Source organism: Vespula pensylvanica, chromosome 25 (genome assembly GCF_014466175.1).
Source record: "Vespula pensylvanica isolate Volc-1 chromosome 25, ASM1446617v1, whole genome shotgun sequence".
Classification (NCBI taxonomy): domain Eukaryota; kingdom Metazoa; phylum Arthropoda; class Insecta; order Hymenoptera; family Vespidae; genus Vespula; species Vespula pensylvanica.
In genome coordinates this window covers 422,730-446,034 of record NC_057709.1, presented here as the reverse complement: position 1 = coordinate 446,034, position 23,305 = coordinate 422,730, and the positions used below count along the sequence as shown (strand labels likewise).

Below are 23,305 nucleotides of genomic sequence, written 5' to 3'. Positions count from 1 at the left end.
AATGTATCAGAAATATCTATCATTACTTGATAAAGTATGCTAAAAAAAAAATGAAAAAAAAAAAAAAGAAAAAAAGAAAAAAAAAATAGATAGCAAGCGCATATGTCCGTACATCTGTTTGCTGCTACTGAGAGCATGTGTGTTGTGTGAGAATAGAATGAATGTTCGATCATTTCTTTTTTCTATATTTCCATATTTGCTTGCACTTTTTGCTTGAAATCACCAAGCACACTCGCAATTTCTTACTATGTACAAAAAGATTTTATGAATTGTGCATACACATTGATAAGCAAGTGATTTTTTTTTTTTTTTTTTCTTCAGGATGGTATTGGCAATGTAAACTGTAACACGAAAGTCCTATGGAATAAATATATTGATTTAATATCAGTTTATTTTATTCTATTATTTATTTATTTATTCATTCATTCATTCATTCATTTTGCATTGCTCCAAAACATAGAGATTATTATCCCTACATCCAACCGTGATCAATCCATTTGCCAAAACTGGCGATGAAAAAATTTCACCACCAAGTTTTATACTCGATAATATATCTCCTTGAGAAAGTTTACATATATATAATGTACCATCTGTACAAGCAATGCACATGTAATCATCTTCGCACCAAGGAGTGGCATAAATTGGTGAGAGTACATTTTTAATATACTTTAAAACTGGTCCTGTATTTTCTATAGAAGAATTTAATTCCAGATAATATATACTTTTTCCTAAAGATCCGATAATAATATTTTCACAATTTTTTATTGGATCATATTGTGTTATCGGATATGCAAATATATTGCTATTTATTTGGTATGTCCATAACTGTAAAAAAAAAATATTCATTTTAATATATTTCATTAATGTAATTTTTTCAGATAAAAAATTATCAACTTTTCAAGTATCGTCACCTTTATATCAGCCTGAATATCAAAACAGATTAATGTACCTCCTACAGAACAAAACAATACAAATCCATTATGCAGTGTAATAGGTGATACAAATATAGGATTCATTAGTTTATTTCTCCAAAAAATATCTCCTTTTGATTGATTTATTGCTACGCAAGAACCGTCTAAAGTTCCAAATAATACTGTTTCTGTTGCCGAATGTAAGCATCCACTGGCTGAAATACTTCCATTGCTGGCTTTCACGCTCCAAATTTTGGTTCCATTCTATATTTAATATTTATGGTTTTAATTTGATTTAGCTAATGATAAATATATACGTTATCACATACTTCGGTAGAAAGGCAGTACACATTATTATCATAAGATCCAATGTATAATTTATTTTGTGATTCAGATAATAGAGCTGTACATTTTATTATATCTTTTGTTTGATATTTCCAAATAATATCGCCTGTCTTTAAATAAAAACAATAAATATGACCATCATAACATCCTAAAAATTGCATCGATTGTAAGAATGAAGATTCATCATAATGTATATGATTAAAAAAATAAAATAAAATAAAATAAAAGAATACTTACCAACGATACCTTTAAAGTTATCTAAAACTACAACTGAAGATTCAATTCTATTTGGAAGTTGAATTTTATATACGACACTATTATCTTCTGCCTTAAGTTCAACAGTGCAAATCATGCCTGAATGCGAACCAACAGTAACAAATGTTCTTTTGCTAAACAATGTAAAAAGAAAATAAATTGTATTATTTCTTTTTATATGAATAAAAAGATATAATCGTACTCACTTATATTGAAATACAGTTGGTGATGCATCTACACATTTAAGTAAATCGAATGTATTTTTAACACGAATATTAAACATTGCTTTTTTATCAAACTTTAATATTTGATCATTAGATGATAAATGTATGTACGTTTTTCCTTTACATTTTTGCCATAAACATATATCTTCTTCATTTATTTTATAAGCATTATTCGAAAGTGGTTTATGCATAGTTACATACGTATGTATAGGTGTATAACTAGTTGGAACATTGATTTCATTGCGTGTATTAAACAATAAAATATTTTTAAGATATGTTAAACATTCTTCAAATGTAGCATCTTTAAGTAGCATGCCAATTAAATTTGGAAATTGAGTATTTAAAAGTTCACAGATTTCTGTTGAAATTTGGAGAGCCATGATAGAAGTTCCACCTAATTTTAAAAATCCATTAGTTTTAGAATTCAAATAATTATTCCATACACTTTCAAAACTCTTTTCAACTGCATCTCGATGACTACTCGATGTAATTCTATCTTGCATACATATTTTCTGTAAAAACTTAGTACAAATCTTTCCATTCGCTGTAAGTTTAATATTTTTGATAAAATGGATTTTGTCAGGTTTATAAATGTCAGGTAATTTTTCTAAATGCGACATTACTTCCTTTTTTAATTCATACAAAGCAGTTCCATTTGTTATAGCACGTATACACAAATGTAATTTATGTCTCTCCACGTCCCACCAAGAATAACAATTACGTACAAAATGTAATTCGCTAATAGTTTCATTGAGTCTTAACAAATTTAATTTATTTCCATATCGTTTTATTATTTCATTTTGTCTTCCTTTATAAAATATTCGTCCTTTATTATCGATCTGAAATAATTTATAATTGTAAAATTTGTAAAATATAATTATTCTGTATGAATAATAAGGAAAAAAAAAAAAAAAAAAAAAAATGAATAAAAAAAACTTACATGTACAATATCACCAGTATTACGAAATACAGGTCTTTTCATATTTTGCAAAACTTCATTATCAACAATACATAATCTACTATTGCTTCCTAGATTTAAAATAATACGAATTTTATGAAATAGATATAATATGCTAAAGTGATGATGTTGTTATATATAAAATAACAAAATTGTTACCGATATAAAGATGACCATCTCCTTTTGACACTATACTATCATCTTCATTTCTAACTTGAAATATAGTTTCAGATAAGACTGTACCAAGATAAGATGATTCTATTTCTTTATCTATCCATGTAATCTTATTAATACTGGCCCAACATGATACCTCGGTTATTCCATATATGTTAAAAAATTCAGTCCTGTTTTCAAAGTGTTTAATTGCAAGAAGTAAATCTATTTTGGGAAAAGGTTCACCACCCAAAAGAATAATTCTCAATGGACTATCTTTTCCAAGAATTGTGTTGGAAATACGTTCAGTAGACCATCTATGAAAAAATAACGATGGTGTGCTTTGTAATATAGTTACATTATTCCAAAATATTATATCCAAAAGCCTAGAATATAATATTGTAAATATTACAGATAGACAAATTAATGTTTACTTGTTTTTTCTTTGTTTCTTATTCAATTATTACCTATCAACATCATTTTTAATTTGTTTCGATATCATCAACATTGTACTGCCTGAATGAAAACTTAAAAATATTTCGATTATACTAGGATCAAATGTAAAACTTGTCAATTGTAGAATTTTATCAGATTCTGTGATAGAGAGAATCAATTTTAAATCTATTATGTTAGGTACTATACAAGAATGAAGTACTTTACAAATTTTTTCTTCAGCAGTTGATCCTGATGTCGCAATAGCGTAAACATAACCGCTTTCAACATTTTGTATATATTGTTCTTGCGCTTGTTTCATTTTGGATAGATATAAATATTCTCCATGTATGTTAAATTTACAAATCATTTCTGTATTATCTATGGGATGCCATAGAAAAATATATTTTATGTGCAAAGTAGATAAAAATTTGGTATACATGATAGCGTCTGAAGGTAAATTAACAAAACCAAAACCTTTAGTAATTATTCTAGAAATAAACGTATAAATTAGTATTATATTTTTCTTTGATATATCATTATTAAAAATAACTGCTCACCCTAGTATTAACGCAGGTATGCAATATTCAGGAACATCAATACCAATACCAATAAATTCAAAATTTTCTATACACTTTAATATTGACACAATTTTATTCCTTGCTTCATTAAGTTCCGCATATTTAATTGTATAAATTTTATTTAAATCATGATACTCTATTGCTACGTTATTTAGATAATTCCAATTAATTATGTCAATTAAAGTTATTGATTTGTCACTTACATTATGACATAACTTTTGCTTTTTATTTATTTGTGCTAAAATGATTTTGTATATTTAATTATTTATACTTTTAAAAGGCGTCACTTATTTATTCAATTAAATATATAATTTCTATTATTATTACCCATAATATCACAGCAATATATTAATTTTTAAGACGAAATATTTCTCGTCTAAAATCACTTTGTATTTCACGTTTACAGATCAGGTTATATTGATGTGAGCCAGAGCCACGTAGCGGTAGAAAGTTGAATTAATATATATATCGACTATATTTCAACTGTATTTATTTGTATCATTACCAAAAAGTTTTCTTTTTTATAATTCAATTTTTAATTTAGCTTACTTATTATTAAATTATAATTATGCATGAAACGATTTAATTTCCTAAAGAAATTAAATGGATTTTTTATTGGACAAACGTTAAACAATAAAAAGATAAATATTGTTAAGTCTTATCCTTTAATTTTGTCAACGCATGTATACACAATATTCTTTTTTTTAATTTAAGTTTAATGTTTTACGCCACAGAAAGAGAGAGAGAGAGAGAGAGAGAGAGAGAGAGAGAGAGAGAGAGAGAGAGAGAGAGAGAGAGAGAGAGAGAGAGAGAGAGAGAGAGAGAGAGAGAAAGAGAGAGAGAGAGAGAGATATTAATATTACCTAAAATAATGCAAATATATTCTAACTATATTTTCACAAAGTAAGTCTCGAAAAGCTTAGATTTAAGGTGATGTTAAACTTACGTTACTAAGAGACCAAAAAAGAAAAAACGATTGAGAACTCTAAGGTGTAGAGTGTATAGAAATTTCATTAATATTTGCTAGTATACGGACAAATAAATCATATCAAGTTTATCATATATTATCTAAGCATTTGGATGGAACCACCTTTTCCTATCAATTTGCGTGTACCAAAACGTAGAAGGTAACAAGATTCAAAAAAAAAAGAAAAAAAAAAAGAAAAAAAAAGAAAAGAAAAAAAAAGGAAAACAAAAAATTTTAATTCAAAATTCAAAAACACTAAAATTAAATATTTTTAAAAAGATCCTTTGGCTTATTTCTCCTCGCACCATTCATTTTCCTTGCGAACTTGTTCTTCCTCTGATGCCGTAAAATCATTCTTTATATTGAATGTTTTACGAATTTCTTCTGGAGTTTTGCCTTTGATCATATTAGCGACAGTCTTGCATGTTACATCTAATAATCCTTTAATATCAAGATAGTTAGCTGCCAAAATTAATTCAAAAAGTGTACCCTGATCAACCTAAAAAAAAAGAAAAAAAAAAAAAAATACAACATACAACTTATATCTATCGAATATTCATAAATTATTTAATTATATCGTTCGATTAGCGTATAGATCGTAATATTTCTTTAACACTTAATATACAATTGTTATAACGATAATTACTTTTAAGAAATCAGCATCCCAAGAACTAATATCATCTGTACGTTTCTCTTTATTTTCATCGTCCTCTGGTGGAGGTGGATCATCTTTATGATAAGTTGCCCATTGTAATACTTTCCTTAGGATAACAGAATTAACGTTGGGCAAAGGTACAACTTCTTCTTCGTCTTCATCCATACCAAGATCCTCCAACATAGTTTTGATAGTTACAGAACATTTTGCGATATCTACATCTACCTCGAATACCTCACCATCAGAACTTTGTAATTTAATGTTCGGCATCTGTAATAAAATTGAAGTTCTATTTTGGAAAGGAATGTCTAACAAAGTAAATGCTAAGAAAATCTAAAGGTTATTTTGTCCTTGTAGAAAATAAATCTTTTAATATTTTTTTTATCCTTGATATATATGTATATAATACGTACGTCAAAATAATTAAAAAAGAAATAATATAGGTTCTTCCAAATCACCAATACTGATAAAAAAAAATATATATATACGTATATATATATATATATATATATATATATATATATATATATATATATATATAGCACTAGAGTCCACTAATTACAAAAAGGATCTATTTCATTTTTATTATTTTTGTTTTTATTTTGTTCAATACTAAAAGTCTGATTGTCAATCACATGAATTCAGTTATAATTCTAACACAACATATTCAGTCCAAACGACATTTTCTTTAACTACATCGTTACAAGATAATAGGTAATGAAAATAAATCAAATACGATATTTATTTTCTTATTTCGTAGATGAACGATATACGAATGATCAATAAAATTACCTTCGTTTGTTTAAACGTCCGTCGAAGAATTAAAGAAATGCAATAATTTGTAACACTTTGATAAAAGACACTTGTCTGCCTGCAATTTCCGTGTTTCTCTTTCTTCTAACTTCTGTCTTCTATCACTATCTCTCTCTCTCTCTCTCTCTCTCTCTCTCTCTCTCTCTCTCTCTCTCTCTCTCTCTCTCTCTCTCTCTCTACTCCCTTCTCTCTCTTTTCACTGCTCCTATTGGTTATGTATAAGATGCTTCCTATTCGCTGAAACTATACGTCATGTTGTTACGATCGATACTCTTCTCTCATTGGTCTATTTTTACCTATGATATAGCAATCAAATCTAGTTCGAGGAAATTTCTCAATTACAAATTTCAACTTAATAAAAAGGTAAGAAATATCCAACGCGTTTCTATTTCTGGTCGAACTTCACAATTGACGGCCATAATGAAATGTAAAAATCACGTGAGCATGACGTACATCTACTATGCAACCTATTGGCCAATCATAAAATACATATATTAAATCTAATATAATCAATGAATACAATCTTAAATAATACAAGAAATACGATTTGTCATATTAAATAATAATAAATATTTAAATCCAATAACAATATATCTTTTCATTAAGAAACAAGACGATATTTTTCACTAAAATGTATTTAACTAAAATTTAAAATAGACCGCCATTATTACGTACACATAGATATGTAATAACGTCAGCCTATTGGTCAATTAATTAAATATATCTATGGTATATAACCAAAGAAAATGTTCGTAAGTTTTATTGAAAAATCAAATACAAACATAATTATTATATATAGCGATAGAAAAACAAATCTTCAAATCAAAAATCAATCTTCGAATCAAATATATCTGTTTGTTATTAAAATAATGTCGAGACAAGCGTATTAGTATCGTAGCGAATTTTAAAATTGGCCGGCATTTCGAGACACTGATCACGTGACCATTTCAGCATCCTTTAACGCGAGGAGCTGATTGGTCAGTCGGTAGTAATCATGCGCGCGAAGGTTTCCCTCACTACCTAACATTATCCCTCAGAAAAGAGAGACACATCGCTCTCTTTACTCGGTTTCTCGTATCACGGTGGCTGTGAGTACCGTGAAGGACATTAAAGTGTTAAGACGTACACGATCGAAGAAGATACAAAAAGAGAAAAAAAAAAGATAAAGATAGATACAAAGAGAGAGAGAGAGAGAGAGAAAATCAACGCAATTTTTTATCGTTACAGTTATCTAATTTTTTTTTTACGGGGACACGTTTTATTAATATACGTAAGAGAAAGATTAATAGATAATCATAAAGGTTTGACTGTATTATGTCAAGACTGTGTCGACGTTGTTGTTAAGAACGTTTTTTGATTGGTTATCTTTTTTCTTTGATAGAAAAGAAAAGAAAAGAAAAGAGAAGAAAAAGTCCAATTATTTTCTTATCTCGAGTTTTTATCTACGACAATATCGTCACGACGTAATTAGGATTTAGAGAAACAAAACAAAAAAGAAGAAAAAGGAAAGAAAAAAAAAAGAAAGAACGAAATGATGATTTCATGAAGAGCTATAAAAAGATCGACTTATAATCTGACAGTAATAAAAATATATATATATATACATACACACACACATACACATACACACACATATATATATAAAAGAAGCAATATTTCGATTTTTTTTCTTTTTTTTTTTTTTTCCTAAACAAGAATTTCGTATTATCCGAAGTTTGCGGGCTATGGACGACGCCAAGATCATTCCTGTCGGTGACAGTGCACCTTAATAAATATATTCTACAAATAGATATATATATATATATATCTATATATATAAATATATATACATATATATATCACATTTTACATCACCGACATTACGTACATAAAAGAAAAATAGAAGAGAATGTTATTCGATCGTTGTGTCGTTTAAGAGAAAACAAGAAAAAAAAAGAGAAAAAAAAAAGAAAAAAGGAAGAGGAAGAGAGAGAAGAAAGAAGAAAAGAGCAGAAAAAAGCAGAACTTCGTGATTCAATTAATATAAACAAAAAAAAAAAAACAAAAAAAAAAGGGAAGGAACCTTTTTGGGAGTATACGAAAAAAAGTGTGACATCTACGCGAATCACACATTCGCATATATACACACACCTACACATATATATATACACACACACACCTACGATCACACATACACATATATATAGAAACATATCTCTCATTATCAGTTTGTCTTTTGAGAATCCAGAAATACTAGATATTTCGAAAGATGGAGTTCAAGTTCAACGTCAATAAACTTCTACCAAGGAAGATCAACAAGGTTACTCATATTCTCATACCGGAAGATTTTAAAGGAGATCGTCGTGAATTAAAGTAAGAGTAATAATAATAATAATAATAATAATTCTATATTTCGATTTGTTTGTCTGTCTGTCTGTCTGTTTATTTGTTTTCTTATTTTACTTGTAAGTAACATATGTAAGAGGACGTTTACACTTGTGTTATTAACCGGTCATTACATGAACGCTAATACGCTGGCGCGAAATTGAGTGGGCGAGGAAGGCTTCGCCCAATTATTATCGATGCGTAATTTCTATACGTAATAACGTAACATCATTATATTCCATGATGATTATTTACGATTACGAGAAAAGAAAAAAGTTACTCGAATTATTAATATTTTCTCAAAAATATAAATCGATATGTTCTTTAGAATCTTTCGACATTTTCATTCGTAAACGTATCAATTCATTGATATATCGATTACATCGATAATGATCGATTATGATCGACGATGATTATTATTATTGTATCGATATCTAGAAAAAGAGTTTGTAAAATGAAACGTAATATTTTCTTATTTTGTTACTGATAAATATACAAAGATTTATGTATGTTTGTGTAGTTTTAATTTGAAGGAAAAAAAATATATGTTGGAAGAAATTCTTATGCAGTGACTCGCGAACGTTCACGGAAGTCTATGACGAAATGGTAGAGTGCTTTCTCACCGCTTCCCCTCTCTTATTTGCTCCGTTATTATGTGGAAAACTATCTCTCTCTCTCTCTCTCTCTCTGTCTCTCTCTCTCTCTCTCTCTCTCTCTCTGTCTCTGTCTCTGTCTCTCTCTCTCTGTCTCTCAGATTCATCTTTCCTTTTTGCACTTTATTCATACCAGAATACAGTAACGTGAGGAATCGAATACATATAGTAATAACGTGCTACTATGTTGTATCTATTCATATATGCTAAAATAAACGTTATAAATATTTCGTGTTTATAAAAATTAATTTCAATTTGCACGATAATTAATATTGAAATTTACGATTAAAAAGAAATATATAATCAACGTTATATACGTCTATCGTTTGATTAATAATTTTTATGTTAATTATTACGAAATTACATTGCAGCGAAATTTGCGATTAAAAGAATATATTATTTAGTCAATAATTTAATTATTTTTATATTACTTATTGAATATATTGCATTGAGATTTGGAGTATAAGAAATAATTGAAATAATTCATTATTGAGAGATTTATTATTATTATTATTATTAAAAAAAAAAAAAAAAAAAAAAAAAGAGGGAAAGAGAGAATGAAAACGTCGTTTTATATTACTTACTAGTCAATCGTAATGTCGTACAACTTGCTAACTTTTCTACGATACTGTAAATCTATTTCTAGATATAACTTGACGAATTAATCGATATACTAAATATCTGTGTTTCTATTTGTGACATACATAAGTGGCCTAAGAAAAATATTTATTATATCGTTTATCCTTAAACTATTGCGATCGGTGTTAAGGTCGTAACTTATAGACAATAATTACGTTTTCAAAACTTATGATACGGTCAAACTATATACAAGTATGCTATAGTCGAATTAAAAATTCAAATCAAATAAAAATTCAAATTTCAAGCATAAATATTATTAACACACACGAACACACACCATATTAGCTGTTACAAGATTAGTTGAAAGTTGTAATACAACGAGCATGCCAACGTGTATTATGTAACGATGCATTCGTGACGTAATAATTTTCTATTATGCATTACGTATATCATCGAACGATTAATTTAATTTTTTTTTTTTCCTCACACGCACGATTTCATTGATATTTATAATTTGACTGTTCCAAAGAAAAAAAAAATAAAAAATAAAAAAAAAAATTGTTATACTTGTTAGATGTATTTATACGTATAAAAACTAATAAATAAAAATAATAATTTTTGATAATGTTACAGCGAATGTCAACGACAATTAAGTAAAATTTTGGATGACATGGGAGAGGCTTCTGCGAAAGCTCAAGGATTGAGTAAATCAATAACCAGTGCTGTTAAACTTCGTGACACTGATCATATTGTTTATCTTCTTGTAGACAGCGAAGCGAACAAGTAATTTTTATCATTTGATCTTTTTATCCCTTTGTTTTCATCTTACATTCATTATTTTCATATTGAATTGATCATATTTATAAGAAATTTTTAAAAATCATTTCGTTATCATTTTTCAATAAACAATAATAATAATTTGGAGAACAAAATATAAAATACAATCTGAACGAATAACAGGAGTTATATACATATTTTCTAGCAGAAAGGTTTTCATAGTATCTAGCAATATATATATGTATAGTGGATCGATAACGAAGCTGGGTTTTACTGCAGGAAATACGTCTTTCAGTCTGTTTCTTTTTTTCTTTTTTTTTTTTTTCTTTTCTCTTTTTTGATTTCTTTTTTATTCACTCTTTCTCTAAAAATGGAACGAAGAACGAAGAATGTTTCGTTCATTTTATTTTTCATTTTTATTATATCAACGTTCGTCATTGCTCGATTAACTATATATGAATAATTATCTTTTTAATTCTTTTTTTTTTTTGTGCTCAGTAATAATCTAATCCAAGAACGAGAGATAATCGAAAGATCGAGATAACGATAAGGTTCTTTTTGTTTTGTTTTCTTTTTTATTTTTAAGGGTGGAGGCAAAGCACGCGAGGGATGAATTAGTAGGTCAATGTTAAACGTTACTTCACGATAATCTTATTTAAATATATTTTCTTCACGTATCTTACATTTTTTTAATTTTTTTCGTAGCAACTTGGGAAGCGTAGTAGGCTTGCTGAAAACTGGATCAAAGAATCTGTTCATGTTCGACGAAACGGGAGCGAATTATCAATTGAGACCACGGTGTATCTTGGATTTTTATATTCATGAATCTCGACAACGTATGGGACTTGGAAATATTCTTTATCAGTACATGTTGTCCGTAAGTTGTTATTAATACACTTTTTTTTTTAATTAATTAAAACAGATTTTTTTTTAAGTTTTAAATCGATATATATATATATATATATATATATATATATATATATACACATACATAGCATACGTTTTTTTAAACAACAGGTACTTTGTCCAAAAAAAAAAAAAAAAGAAGAAAAAAGAAGAAAAAAGAAAATTAATAAATACAAGTAAAATGTTTAAATGTAGACAATAATCTCCGCTCATTATTTCTTTATAAAATAATAATTAACACGATCAAAAATATCCAGTTTTTATTGAGATCTGAATCTTCTCTTACGTCAGATTATTTAACATTCTTTATAAATTTACTTTTCGTATTATTCTGAAAAGACCAAGAAAGAAAGAAAGAAACTATAATATGAAGAATGATCTAACATGACAGAAAGTGATTAGCAGATGTAAACTTTAGGTGGGTGTTACGATTCGAAGGTAGAGTCGAAAGAAGGTGATTGAACTCGTGCAGGTCCGTTTATTTCGACACGGTTCGTTGATTTCTATCTAATCCATGGTGCATGGGCAACGTTTCTCCCTGTGCTCTCTTTTATTAGATAAATCTTAACGTTAAAAAGAAATAGAGAGACAGAGAGATCAACAAACTTTCTACGTACTCGAATCGTTTTATATTTCACGGTCAATTATTATAATTATTAATATGTACAATTAAAAAAAAAAAAAAAAAAAACAATATATGTATATATATATATATATTCTTTCTAATATCTCTAAACGTTAATAATAACTCGTATGAACCATTTCTCTTTGGATTTTCTAAAAATGTTTTCTAGGAAGAAAATATTAGGCCGGTGAAATTAGCGATCGACCGACCTTCCGAGAAATTTCTTGCCTTTCTACAAAAACATTATGGACTGTCGAAAATCATTCCGCAGAATAACAAATTCGTTGTGTTCCATGGATTTTTTGATGACGGTGAGTTTCTTCTGTTTTCTTATTGTTTAATCGATAAAGAACTTAACACCTATGCGTGTTTACTAGTATACATAAAATCAATAAATACGAGTTGAGTAAAAGATTCTGATTAAAAAGAAATAGAAAGAATTATATTATTTATGTAATAATTACCATCAATTAATCGATGATGCGAAGATAAATAAATTTCATATATAAAAATATTTCTATATTTATTTTTATATTGATTTATATATATGTATATATCATTGTGTAAAATATTGAGAGAGAGAGAGAATCATACAAAGTACCGTCTGGTAATCTCAATAACACCGTAAAAGTACAAGGCCATAGTCGAGTCATCGTCGATCCCACTTCATTTTAAAGGTACGAAAAAGGTACATGTCAAGGTCAGTCAGTCTGATATATAGGTCAAATACTTGCCAATAATATCGCATTGAAAAGGAAAAAAAAAAAAAAAAAAAAAAAGAAAAGAAAAAAGTTAAAAATAACAATCAATAGTATTTGATAATTAATTTAAAGAAGCTTATAGCACTTTCTAAGAACACGATTTCAATTGACATATAAATCTAAGTCAAGGATTGACTTAGATTTACATGTCGATTACAAATATACCAACTTATTTCCTATTCACAAAATAATAGGTTTAGAAAGAACTTGGAACTAATGTATAATTTCTACTGTGTTACAATGCGACTAACATTTCTCAATTGTATTTTATTTTTTATTATTCTTTTTCTTTTTAGAAATTCAAGATGTCAGAGCTAACAGATATAGTTTACCACCAAGACATTCTTTTGATATTGGAACACCACCGAATAATAATGCAGCAAAAAGTAATAGGTAGGTGTGTTTTAAATAGTATACATGTAAGAAATATATCTACAATGTGAATTAATATTAATAAAATAAATTTTTTTTTTTTTTAGTACAAATGGTATACCGTATGTTTCTACAGTTACTCGTAGTTCTTACGGTAGATACGCTGCTGGACGACCGCCTTGTTCAATGGCAAACGTGAGTATATCTTCAAAATTAATATTAAATATAAAATTTTCAATTGTATCATCATTTAATTTTTTATATGTATTTACATAACTATGTCTCGTAATTATTATCCGTAATTTTGTAATATTTGACAATGACAATTGATTTTTCTAGATAATCCATAATACTGCGATGCTTGGTCAATCAGTTGAACGTACAGGGTGAGTAAAATCGGAGTAACAGTGTATCAAGGATTGAAATTTATTGTGCGGTCTTCTAAAGCATTTGTACAAACTATTTAGTTAAACAATTTATATTTCTTTTTTTCTTTGTTTTCATATACAAGAGAATCAGGACTCTTAGCGAAGAGTTGATTCATATTTCTATTTTAAACAAAAATTACAAACTTCGTTCCAGAATTGTTAGATGGAATGATTATAATTATCAAAAAAAAAATATATATATATATATTTTTTTTTTCGCATACATTTTAAATTATAGTTTAGAGAAGAAAAAATCTATTTTCGATTTTATCTAGATTATTATTTATATGTTAATTCAAAACAATTTTGTGCAATTAATGCATAAAATATATATATTTTTCGAGTATTACTAAATAACAGAGACGTAAACTTGTGAGTTTTGTTTAGAATATAGTCATTAATTATTACAAATGTTAACATATATTTATTTAAATAATTTATTCTTGACGAATTATTAACGTTCAAAGGTGATAGAAAAATATTTATATTAGTAGAAGTTATTTCATAAATTATATAAAAACAAGCATTGTCGTTTTGATACTTCAATGCATTGTTTGTTAATAAATACTCGCACTTAAAAAATACTTTAAACACCTTAATAGCGCATGTCTTTACACATGCATATAGTGTATAATTAGTTAATTGTGATATTTATATTCTAATATTTAAAATCACTTGCACCGATCTCATTTATTCAATTTGTTTTTCTCTTCTTTTCTTTTTTTTTTTTTTTATTTTCATGCTTTGAATAATTTTATGCTTATTATTGTTTTAGCAAAATATCTTATAAATCAGTACACTAACCGTGCAATCTTTATAAAAAATTACGCAAAATTTCTGGCTGTTTGTAAAATATTTTTCGTTGCATTATTAATACATTTTTGATTATACATTATTATTAAGAAAGAAATTGGTATATATATTTTTCGTAAAATTTATCTAATGAATAACCTTATTTAAAACTATGCGATGTTTACATTATCATTAGATCATTCCTAAACCTTCAGAGAAGGTTGACGCTTTGTTTGCAATTTTATTTTTTATGTACCTTTCGCTCTTCATATGTGTGTTCTCGAATTTTTTATGTCAAATAAAATAAATCATAAATCACTGAAATGTTATATTGTATATAAAGAAAATTGCATGTCCTTATTTATATTTACGTTTTTACGTCTTCACGGAGAGATTAACTTTTCAGCGAGGACGTTATCTCTTCTTCTATTACATCAAAACTGGAACGACCTCGATCTTTAAGCTTGTATTCGGAGGAAGATCAAAAGCAACATACAAATGAATTACCAATTATATCAACAACAGTTGTTCCTAATAATGAAGCAACATCATTCGCTCCTGTTATAATAGAAACTGAAAAAACTGTTAAAGCATCGCCTTCGTGCAGTCAAGAAGTCACTGGAAACAATCAGCATGGTCATCTCGATCTTAAATTTTACCATTCACCATTATGGTAAAAAAAAGAACGTTTATAAATGACATTATCACGAACGAAATAGAAATAAATTTGATGCTACAGTAATTCCTGTTCAAATACTTCTTATGTAATGCTCATTATGTAAAAGGAAAGTATTATGTTTTTATGACAAAACTTTTTTCGCATGATTTCTCCGTTTAATTTAAGTATCTATATATATTTTTATTTCTTTACGATCTCTAATTATTTTCTTTTTAAGATTTATTTATATATATATATATATATATATATATATATATATATACATATATATACTTTTAAATATATTTAACTATTGGTACTTAATTTTTATTATAATAACCACATATACAATATTAATATCATCTTAGTTAACGCCTATCGATACAGAGTACAATTAATGATGCCTATCAAAAAAAATAAAGAAGCATCGATAGTAAATTATAGAATTTATAATAAAAATAACAGACTAGTTTTTAAAAATGATAAAAAAGAAAAGTGTGAACCAGATTAAGATTTAATTATATAAATTCTATAGTCACGTAAAGTAAACATCTAGTCGTAGAAAATATACTTTACAGTCTCATATTCTGAAATATTTTTATCACTTCTTGTCCACACATGTAGATAATTTAAGAATTAAATAAAAATAAAAAACAACTCATTACAATAGTAAATAATTTGGCAAAATTAAAGAATCACAATCCCTTTAAGAACAATTTGTCAATATCAAATAAAACATGTATATTGAATTATAATGATATTTATAAAAAGAGATAAAAACAGAAAGAAAAAAGAAATGGTTCATTAGAAATTATAACAAATGGAATATTTAAATATCAATCAATTTATACATCATCTATTTTTTCGTTTGTAATCCAAGTTACTAAATTTATACATGTATCTTGACTTAAATATAAATAACCAATAAACATTCCCTCAAGAATGCCTAAAACTATTCCAACAAGAACATCAAGTATATTATGTCGTCTCATTAAAAGTCTAGACAAACATACGCAAGTACACCAAACTAATAATGATGGTGCAAAAATGACAGATATTGGCCACAAATACAAAAAATAGTAGACAATAAAAGTACAACGAGAAGCATGACCAGATGGAAAAGAATATTTGTCAGGCCCTATCGAAAATGGATCGTCATTAACCGCTGGACGTCTTCTTCTTGTTAATGCTTTCAATATTGTAACTAACAATATATCAATTAAGAAACCTAAAGAGATTTCCATTATGTATAATACGTTTTATCAACAATATCCTACAGATCTTATACAAATTCAAATGAAACATATTTCACCAGATATTATTTTTCACTTCGAAGTGAAAATTATCATTGTCAATTTACAAATATTTATTACTTACCTATAAAAAGATTAACTTGTAGTTGATAAAGAGATGTAAGATGAAAAATCCATATAGAAGCTAATGTCAAAGCAATCCAAGGAATTCCATGGCATGATATCTTTGAAAATTAAATTATTAATTATAACCTCTAAAATTAACCTTTACAACACGTAACACGTTTCACTTAAATATGCCTTTTATAAATACCTCTAATGCTTTATAATGTGTTTGGAGCTGCTTTATCAATACATATTTTTCAAATGTATTTACAAAAACCTTTGTTAAATAAACATCAAGATCTAAAATCTTTTTCAAAAACGAAGGGACTTGTCGTTTTTCTTCCTTAAAAGAAAATAACAAAAAGACAATATTAATATAAGAAAATATTGTTATTACAGAAATATATGATTGAATATATAAAAATATTATTGATTTCAAAAGGAATACCTGATCCATAATTGTTGAATAAATTTTCGAATGATCACGCCCAAAAAATATTATCACAGTTTTACGTTATCTTTATCTAAAATCATATATTAGATCAATAATAAACTCGTACCGTTACCTTTGAAATAGTAGGTTTAATTTAACATACAGCAATTTAGAAATTTGCAAAAAAAAAAGAACAATGTTAGTGGCGCTAATAGCTAACGGCGAAATTTGTAAACGTAAATTCAAACACATTTAAATGATATAGTATTACTAGCCTAAAAGAAGTGGGATGATCAGAAGTAAGAAATAGAAAGAATATTGAAAAGTGAACGGATCATAGTGTTTCTTATGTTAATAGTGTCGTTGGTTGAAACGTTGGTTATTTATGGTTGACGAAGTCTTCTTACATTTTTATCTCCGTGTCTAAACATTTTCATTGTGTACTGTTTCTCCTTCAAGATGGATAAAATTAAATCAGAATTCAAGAAAATCTTAGGTATGATTGTGAAACGTTAATTATTAATAATCATTAAATATTGTGATTGATTTGAATGAAATATTGTAATACATCTCGTAAATATTTATTGATATATCAATATTTCTCATGACAATTTGAAAAAAAAAATTAATCTCGTTTGTTGCAACTGATCTTTTCTATTACAACTGATGTTTTTTGTTACAATTGATCTTTTTTGTTAGCTATGTCTTTTCTTTATTCTTCTTTTTTTTTTTAAGTTTTCAGTTGTTCGGTTATTAATTAGCAGTAGCAGTTCTGTCTGTAATTAGTTCATTTCAATTACATAATCAGCACAGTTTGTAGTATGATATTTTTTTTATATTGTCTAGTATAATGTTAGAATATTATAAGACGTGATTTTGTACTCGGAATTAGAGAAAGTATAAAGGAAATACGAGAACTATTACGAAAATCTAAAAAGCTCTAATTTATATAGAAAATTTTGATAATTTACTCTCGACAACAGTTATAACTGTTAGAAATTATAAAAACCATATCGAATATCAAAAACGAAACAACGATAAGATATTATTGATGGTTCGGTAAAAGTATAAGTAAAGTTTATTTTCAACATATCAAATTTTATTGCTTTATATTAAGATTATTTGTATATCATTAAAATCGTTGTACCAAATCTTATAGCTATGTTATACTATATAACGTTTATTGGGTGTAATTTATAAAATTTGTTCTCAAATGTAATTATTTACGAGATTATCTTTTTTATCGTACATTTAATATCGTACAGAAAATAGAAAAAAATTTGTATCCATTCAGTTTGAAAACTTTTCACGATACAGCATTTTTTTTGGGAAAGGTAAAAAAAAAAAGAAGGGAGAAAAAATAAAAAACAGATTAGTTAGAATTATGAAACTCCTGAAATAACGAGGAAGAGTAAATAATTGAATTTTCATATAATTATTTAGATCATAAAGATAGACGTTAAATTATGATTGAGAGAAAAAAGAAAAAAAAAAACGGGCACAAATACTCATTTCCTCGTGGTGGTGACCACCGGTGCTGTGAAAAAATGAGAAGATGGAAGAAAAGAAGAAAAAAGGAAAAAAATGGCGTCGCATGCGTAGTTCGTACAAAAGATATAAAAAGAAGGTTACCAAGGGTGGCGCACTCTAACGACGGCGGACGGAATAAAATTGGCCAACGCTGATTGGCGGATAGTAGACGTGGGTGGCGATTGTTATGCGCATGCTCATGGATATCGCCATATTTAATTTTTCGTAAGTTTGTTCGAAGGACGCCAAGAATAAAAACGAATAAAGGAAATATACCAAATAACAGGACGACAATTAACCTAAGACAATGACGATAAAAGGAAGGTAATTTAACGATCATGATCGATGATAAGAGATAATTAAAAAGAAAGAATGCGAATCCCTTTCATGGGAATACGTTTGAGATGCGCTTACAGCACCGCGGATTTTTCCAGACGCGCGCGATTTTATTCTGCGCATGGAAAGCAATTTTGCCCAATCATAAATAGGGCTATTGTGGGGGGATGGTGTATGCCGCTGGCGCATTTCATACATCCGAGTGTAATGGTAACGAGATAGAGGCGTCGCGCGGGGATATCGGCCGGTTAGCACCGTAAATACCCTATTACCGTACTAGCGCCAAAAAAAATATTCTATCTCTTTAAATAACATTTATTTATTTACGATACGTGTAGTCGCGGGATATCACTTTAATCGTAATACGTTGCCTGGTTCTAGTTATAGTTATATCATTTTTTTCGGTTCCTTCTTAAACTCCTTCTTTTTTTTTATACATTTCTTCTTCAGCGACTTTTTATACGCGATATCATATATATATATATACATATATATATATTATACATACACATATATATATATATATATTATACACATATATATATATATATATATGTACATTTTTTCGATACACGAAACGCGAGTGTAGAAAAGGAAGGAACACGTTCCACGAGGAGAGAGTCGATCAGCTTGCTTGGTTGTGTCTTTCTCTACCATCGTCGAATACTCGTCGATTATTGTAGTCGTCGTCGTTATCGTAGTCGTTATCGTAGTCGTCGTCGTCGTCGTTGATCGGGTCGTGCGTGCGAGCGGTCGAGCGAGTGATCTGTGACGTCAGTGGTCCGATCGGCTGTCACCTGTCAAGCCGACGTAGTATCCCTCGCCTTACCTCAGTCCCCTTCCCCCTTGATTCTGAGCCAGCACCCCTCCAAACCCCGCACGAGTCTTCCTTGCCAGGGATTCTCCCACCATATTCTCAAACCACCACCATCACCGTCGTTACTACCACTACCCCATCACCACTACCACCACCACCACTATTACCACCACCACCACACTACTACTACTACTACTACTAGTACTACTACTACTACTACTACACCACCACCACCACCACCACCACCACCATCATACCACCACCATACTACTACCCGTTTTCGCGAGAACCTCGCGAATCTCCCACCAATGGTCCAGCACTCGACCTCCTCTTCCTCCTCCTCCTCCTCTTCCTCCTCTTTTCCTCTTTCTCCTCTTCCTCTCCTACCAAATACTCCCGAGCACCCGTTTTCCCTCGCTCTTTTTCAACCAACCATGGTGGTGGTATATATCCATCCCAGCGGCACCGCCACCTCTATCCCAGGCACGAAGTGCCGCCGGCAACCTCTCTCGCCCTCTTTTACCCTTTTACCCCAGCCATTCCAAAAACCGAGACTTCTGAGTACGAGTATCCCCTGGCCCTTCCCTCCCTCCCTCCCTCCCTCTCTCTCTCTCTCTTTTTCTCTATACATACATATATATATATATCTATCTCTATCTCTCTACCCCACTGATATATACTCCCCCATTCGCCTCCTGTTCCGCGACGACCGCAGACACAAAAACAATAACAAATCGATTCGCAAGAGAGAGCAAATGGGGAGGGGGGTCAGTGCAGTAGGACGAGAGAAGGATGGCGCTTTATACGAGGAGAGAGGGAGGGATCCTATCTCTCTTTCTCTTTCTCTTTCTCTTTCACTCTCTACATGTACACGTACACACATATTCACCATCATCTCTCCCCGAACTCTGTAGTTCTCTCTCTCTCTCTTTCTCTCTTACTCTCTCTCTCTCTCTCTTTCTAGATATTGTATAGAGAACGTTATGCTAAAGTATGCATGCACGAGGGTTGGTCCGATGGTCAGGAATATCGCGAGTTCGTTCGTACGTTCGTACGTTCGTTCGTTCGTTCGTTCGTTCGTTTCTACGCCAAGTACCACGTATCCGGGCAGCTTGCTCTAACATAATTAAAACATAAATTTCTTTCTCTATTTTCGATCCCGTTGATTTGTCATTATCCGTTCGATTCTAAACCTGGGGCAAAAAATTTTGTTATTTAGAGTACCGGTTACATTGTAAAAACGGTTTATTCTTATTCAGGACCGATCGTCGACCGATTACTACTACTACTACTACTACTACTACTGCTACTACTGCTACTACTACTACTACTGTTACGGTTGGGGGATGAGACTACGTAATGACGATCGGGCACAGTTGCGGTAGGCCACCAGAGGGGCACCTGTAAGAGACACATCCAATCCCTAATCCATCTTCTTATTCTTCTTTAAAAAAGTAAATTCTTTGATATATATGTACACATATATATATATATGTATGATTATATATTATATATATATATATATGTATATATTTATGGGCCGATCGCGCGATATTTTATTTTTTCACAAAAACATTCACAGTTAATTTTTCTCAATTATTTCAGTAAAATAACCGAACCGGAGCACATGTCTGACGTCACAGATCACAAGACGGGTAATTTGCTCGTTAAAACTCTTGTTTGTAAATATCTTTGTTCCATCGAATAAATTTAGATCTCTAATCTCTTCGTTTCTCTATACCTCTCTATCTTTCTCTCTCTCTCTCTCTCTCTCTCTCTCTCTCTTTCTTTTTCTATATCTCTCTTACTCTCTATTTCGATTTTGATCGCGTCAGAACATATGTGTCTATCTTTATGAAATTTTCTTTAGATGGAATATGGGATTTGGAGTCTTCATGTTGCGGGTGAACTTTGGGGAGACCCACGCCTCACCCGTAGACATCACCCAATCTTGCCCCCAAATGCGTCACAAATACTTCCGAGGGCTGCTTTAGCCCTTAGTGCCCTACATCAACCAACAACAAATATGGTACCATTGCCGTTAACTTTTAATGGGCCGCCTTATAGCCCAATGGAATTGGTTACGAAATCTTCCGGAAGTAATAACGATTTAGAATCGGCCAAAGACGATACTTATCGTACTGAAGAAAATGATGATGGCGATGATAACGAAGGCAACGAAGAAAACATCGAAAAACCCGACGAAAATGAAAATCAAGTAGGTAAATCTTTGTCAAAAAAAAAAAAAAAAAAAAAAAAAAAAAAAAAGAAAGAAAGAAAGAGAAAACAAAACAAAACAAAACAAAAATTTTCGCATTATTCAGACTTCTAAACAAATTGAGACTAATGAAAATGAAGAGGAGGAGGAAAGTGATACAGGAAGTACCGGAAGTTCGCGTAAGTCGACTAATAACAATTTCCCAACGAAATTGTTAAACCCAATGTCCTGTTTAGGTCTCGATAAGGTACGTCATCTGTTGAATTAATTAGAAATAAAATCTAATGTAATTTCTATATAATATCAGAAATATTTATCATATATATATATATATATATGTACATATGTATAAATATATATATATATATACATATATAGGAAGGTGCGATATCGCCAGTGTTAAATGGTTGGGTATTAGGTGCTTATACGGCAATGTTAGGAAGGTTATCAGCAGCTACTGCAGCATTAGAAGCTACACAAATTCCAAATATACCTTCCGATAGTGATTCCGAAAGCGAGCATTCTTCTTACACGGAGAGGTATATATATACACAGTTTGAAAAATTTATTTATTAATTTTGTTTTGAACGAATCAGTACAATAAGTAAATGTAATAATAATTTTGAAATGATTTGAGACAGATCAAGAGGTAGTAGTCCAAACGCTAATAACGTACATCGAGGATATTCATGTGGTTCTTGCGACGTAGTAGCCCCAACTAGACCAGCTTTAAGGAAACATATTGCGGATTGTCATCCGACATTAAATGGTACGGAAACGAGAGAATCAAGGACTTGTCCTGCCTCAGGTTGCGATTTTACAACGAATAGTAGATGCGAAATGGAAACTCATGTAGCAGCACATGTAGCACAAGGAATGACACCTACCGGAAAGAAACGTACGCTGGCCTTGCAACGCGTCAGGTATAGGTACTCAAGTCCAAATCATTTTTTTACATATATTTCTTTGATACATGTAAATTATCAAAAAATGAAAAGTCATCTATCCTTTACTTCTTCTTCATCTTCTTCTTCATTTTCTTTTTTCTTCTCTTAATCTACATTTTTATGATTTTGTTTGATTATGGTTTATCGTTTGTTTTCTCGGAAAAATTAGATACGAAAGAGAGGAATATCGATGTACCTTATGTTCCTATGCCTGTACGATCGAGAAAGCTTTCCAAAGGCATTTAAGGGCACACGCGAGAGGTACGGCTCCAGAAACAAGAGTTAGTTGTGCAGTATGCGGTGCTGATAGATCATCCGAGGTTGATCTAAGTAGACACATGAGAAGGCATCGAGACGATCGTTACTTTTGTTGCGATATTTGTATCTTCCGTACGGTTCAATTGAAAAAGGTAATAATACATTGAACATAATGTCAAATTTCATTTTACAAAAAAAA

General features: G+C 29.6%; 5 protein-coding genes and 1 long non-coding RNA gene across 19 annotated transcripts in view; 3 read left to right on the top strand and 3 right to left on the bottom strand.

Moving 5' to 3' along the window:
* Positions 1-169: 169 nt before the first annotated feature.
* LOC122637334 (beta-alanine-activating enzyme) lies at positions 170-4,253 on the bottom strand. 2 transcript variants are annotated; one of them, XM_043829394.1, is made up of 11 exons: positions 4,187-4,253; positions 3,839-4,097; positions 3,756-3,769; positions 3,314-3,659; positions 2,853-3,232; positions 2,676-2,764; positions 1,718-2,574; positions 1,494-1,645; positions 1,241-1,404; positions 912-1,175; positions 170-825 (listed from the first exon to the last, which is right to left on the bottom strand). In XM_043829394.1, the coding sequence occupies exons 1-11, from the start codon at positions 4,188-4,190 to the stop codon at positions 427-429; spliced, it is 2,928 nt and encodes a 975-aa protein (XP_043685329.1). In that variant the 5' UTR covers positions 4,191-4,253; the 3' UTR covers positions 170-426. The 2 variants fall into 2 exon arrangements, with proteins under 2 accessions (XP_043685329.1, XP_043685328.1); XM_043829393.1 differs by having other exon boundaries at positions 3,314-3,769.
* LOC122637341 lies at positions 516-1,809 on the top strand. The gene is made up of 2 exons (XR_006329222.1): positions 516-644; positions 879-1,809. It is a non-coding gene; the product is annotated as an uncharacterized LOC122637341 (long non-coding RNA).
* A 599-nt stretch (positions 4,254-4,852) lies between the features above and the next one.
* Positions 4,853-6,428, bottom strand: LOC122637340 (S-phase kinase-associated protein 1). Its single transcript, XM_043829413.1, has 3 exons — positions 6,274-6,428; positions 5,473-5,751; positions 4,853-5,325 (listed from the first exon to the last, which is right to left on the bottom strand). Exons 2-3 carry the CDS (start codon positions 5,749-5,751, stop codon positions 5,116-5,118), a joined length of 489 nt encoding a protein of 162 aa, XP_043685348.1. The 5' UTR covers positions 6,274-6,428; the 3' UTR covers positions 4,853-5,115.
* A 1,951-nt stretch (positions 6,429-8,379) lies between these two features.
* On the top strand, positions 8,380-15,293 carry LOC122637338 (alpha-tubulin N-acetyltransferase-like). Its single transcript, XM_043829409.1, has 9 exons — positions 8,380-8,422; positions 8,457-8,646; positions 10,524-10,673; positions 11,373-11,544; positions 12,368-12,509; positions 13,256-13,352; positions 13,439-13,526; positions 13,671-13,717; positions 14,958-15,293. The coding sequence occupies exons 2-9, from the start codon at positions 8,543-8,545 to the stop codon at positions 15,226-15,228; spliced, it is 1,071 nt and encodes a 356-aa protein (XP_043685344.1). The 5' UTR covers positions 8,380-8,422; positions 8,457-8,542; the 3' UTR covers positions 15,229-15,293.
* A 742-nt stretch (positions 15,294-16,035) lies between these two features.
* On the bottom strand, positions 16,036-18,527 carry LOC122637339 (phospholipid phosphatase 6). 2 transcript variants are annotated; one of them, XM_043829410.1, is made up of 5 exons: positions 18,509-18,527; positions 17,016-17,091; positions 16,776-16,910; positions 16,587-16,686; positions 16,036-16,437 (listed from the first exon to the last, which is right to left on the bottom strand). In XM_043829410.1, exons 2-5 carry the CDS (start codon positions 17,022-17,024, stop codon positions 16,055-16,057), a joined length of 627 nt encoding a protein of 208 aa, XP_043685345.1. In that variant the 5' UTR covers positions 17,025-17,091; positions 18,509-18,527; the 3' UTR covers positions 16,036-16,054. The 2 variants fall into 2 exon arrangements, with proteins under 2 accessions (XP_043685345.1, XP_043685346.1); XM_043829411.1 differs by lacking the exon at positions 18,509-18,527 and adding an exon at positions 17,164-17,188.
* The window catches only part of LOC122637335 (zinc finger protein 652-A-like), a 16,737-nt gene continuing 10,705 nt past the window's right edge, over positions 17,274-23,305 (top strand). For 3 of the 12 annotated variants that reach the window (XM_043829397.1, XM_043829395.1, XM_043829400.1), the window contains exons 1-8: positions 18,871-19,113; positions 20,943-21,137; positions 21,289-21,338; positions 21,554-21,901; positions 22,008-22,148; positions 22,280-22,440; positions 22,543-22,830; positions 23,018-23,258. In XM_043829397.1, the coding sequence (XP_043685332.1) occupies positions 21,554-21,901; positions 22,008-22,148; positions 22,280-22,440; positions 22,543-22,830; positions 23,018-23,258 (1,179 nt within the window). In that variant the 5' untranslated portion in view covers positions 18,871-19,113; positions 20,943-21,137; positions 21,289-21,338. The other 9 variants (XM_043829398.1, XM_043829404.1, XM_043829407.1 and 6 more) reach the window with 9 other exon arrangements.

Coding starts and splice junctions, on each gene's coding strand:
- LOC122637338 (XM_043829409.1), top strand. CDS start 8,543: ATGGAGTTCAAGTTCAACGTCAATAAACTTCTACCAAGGAAGATCAAC. Junction 13,353..13,438: donor AATGCAGCAAAAAGTAATAG/GTAGGTGTGTTT, acceptor TTTTTTTTTTAG/TACAAATGGTATACCGTATG. Junction 13,718..14,957: donor CAATCAGTTGAACGTACAGG/GTGAGTAAAATC, acceptor TTAACTTTTCAG/CGAGGACGTTATCTCTTCTT.
- LOC122637334 (XM_043829393.1), bottom strand. Junction 2,765..2,852: donor AGATGGTCATCTTTATATCG/GTAACAATTTTG, acceptor TTTTAAATCTAG/GAAGCAATAGTAGATTATGT. Junction 1,646..1,717: donor CCAACTGTATTTCAATATAA/GTGAGTACGATT, acceptor TACATTGTTTAG/CAAAAGAACATTTGTTACTG.
- LOC122637339 (XM_043829410.1), bottom strand. Junction 16,687..16,775: donor CACATTATAAAGCATTAGAG/GTATTTATAAAA, acceptor TAATTTTCAAAG/ATATCATGCCATGGAATTCC. Junction 16,438..16,586: donor ACAAGTTAATCTTTTTATAG/GTAAGTAATAAA, acceptor AAATCTCTTTAG/GTTTCTTAATTGATATATTG.
- LOC122637340 (XM_043829413.1), bottom strand. CDS start 5,751: ATGCCGAACATTAAATTACAAAGTTCTGATGGTGAGGTATTCGAGGTA. Junction 5,326..5,472: donor GGGATGCTGATTTCTTAAAA/GTAATTATCGTT, acceptor CTTTTTTTTTAG/GTTGATCAGGGTACACTTTT.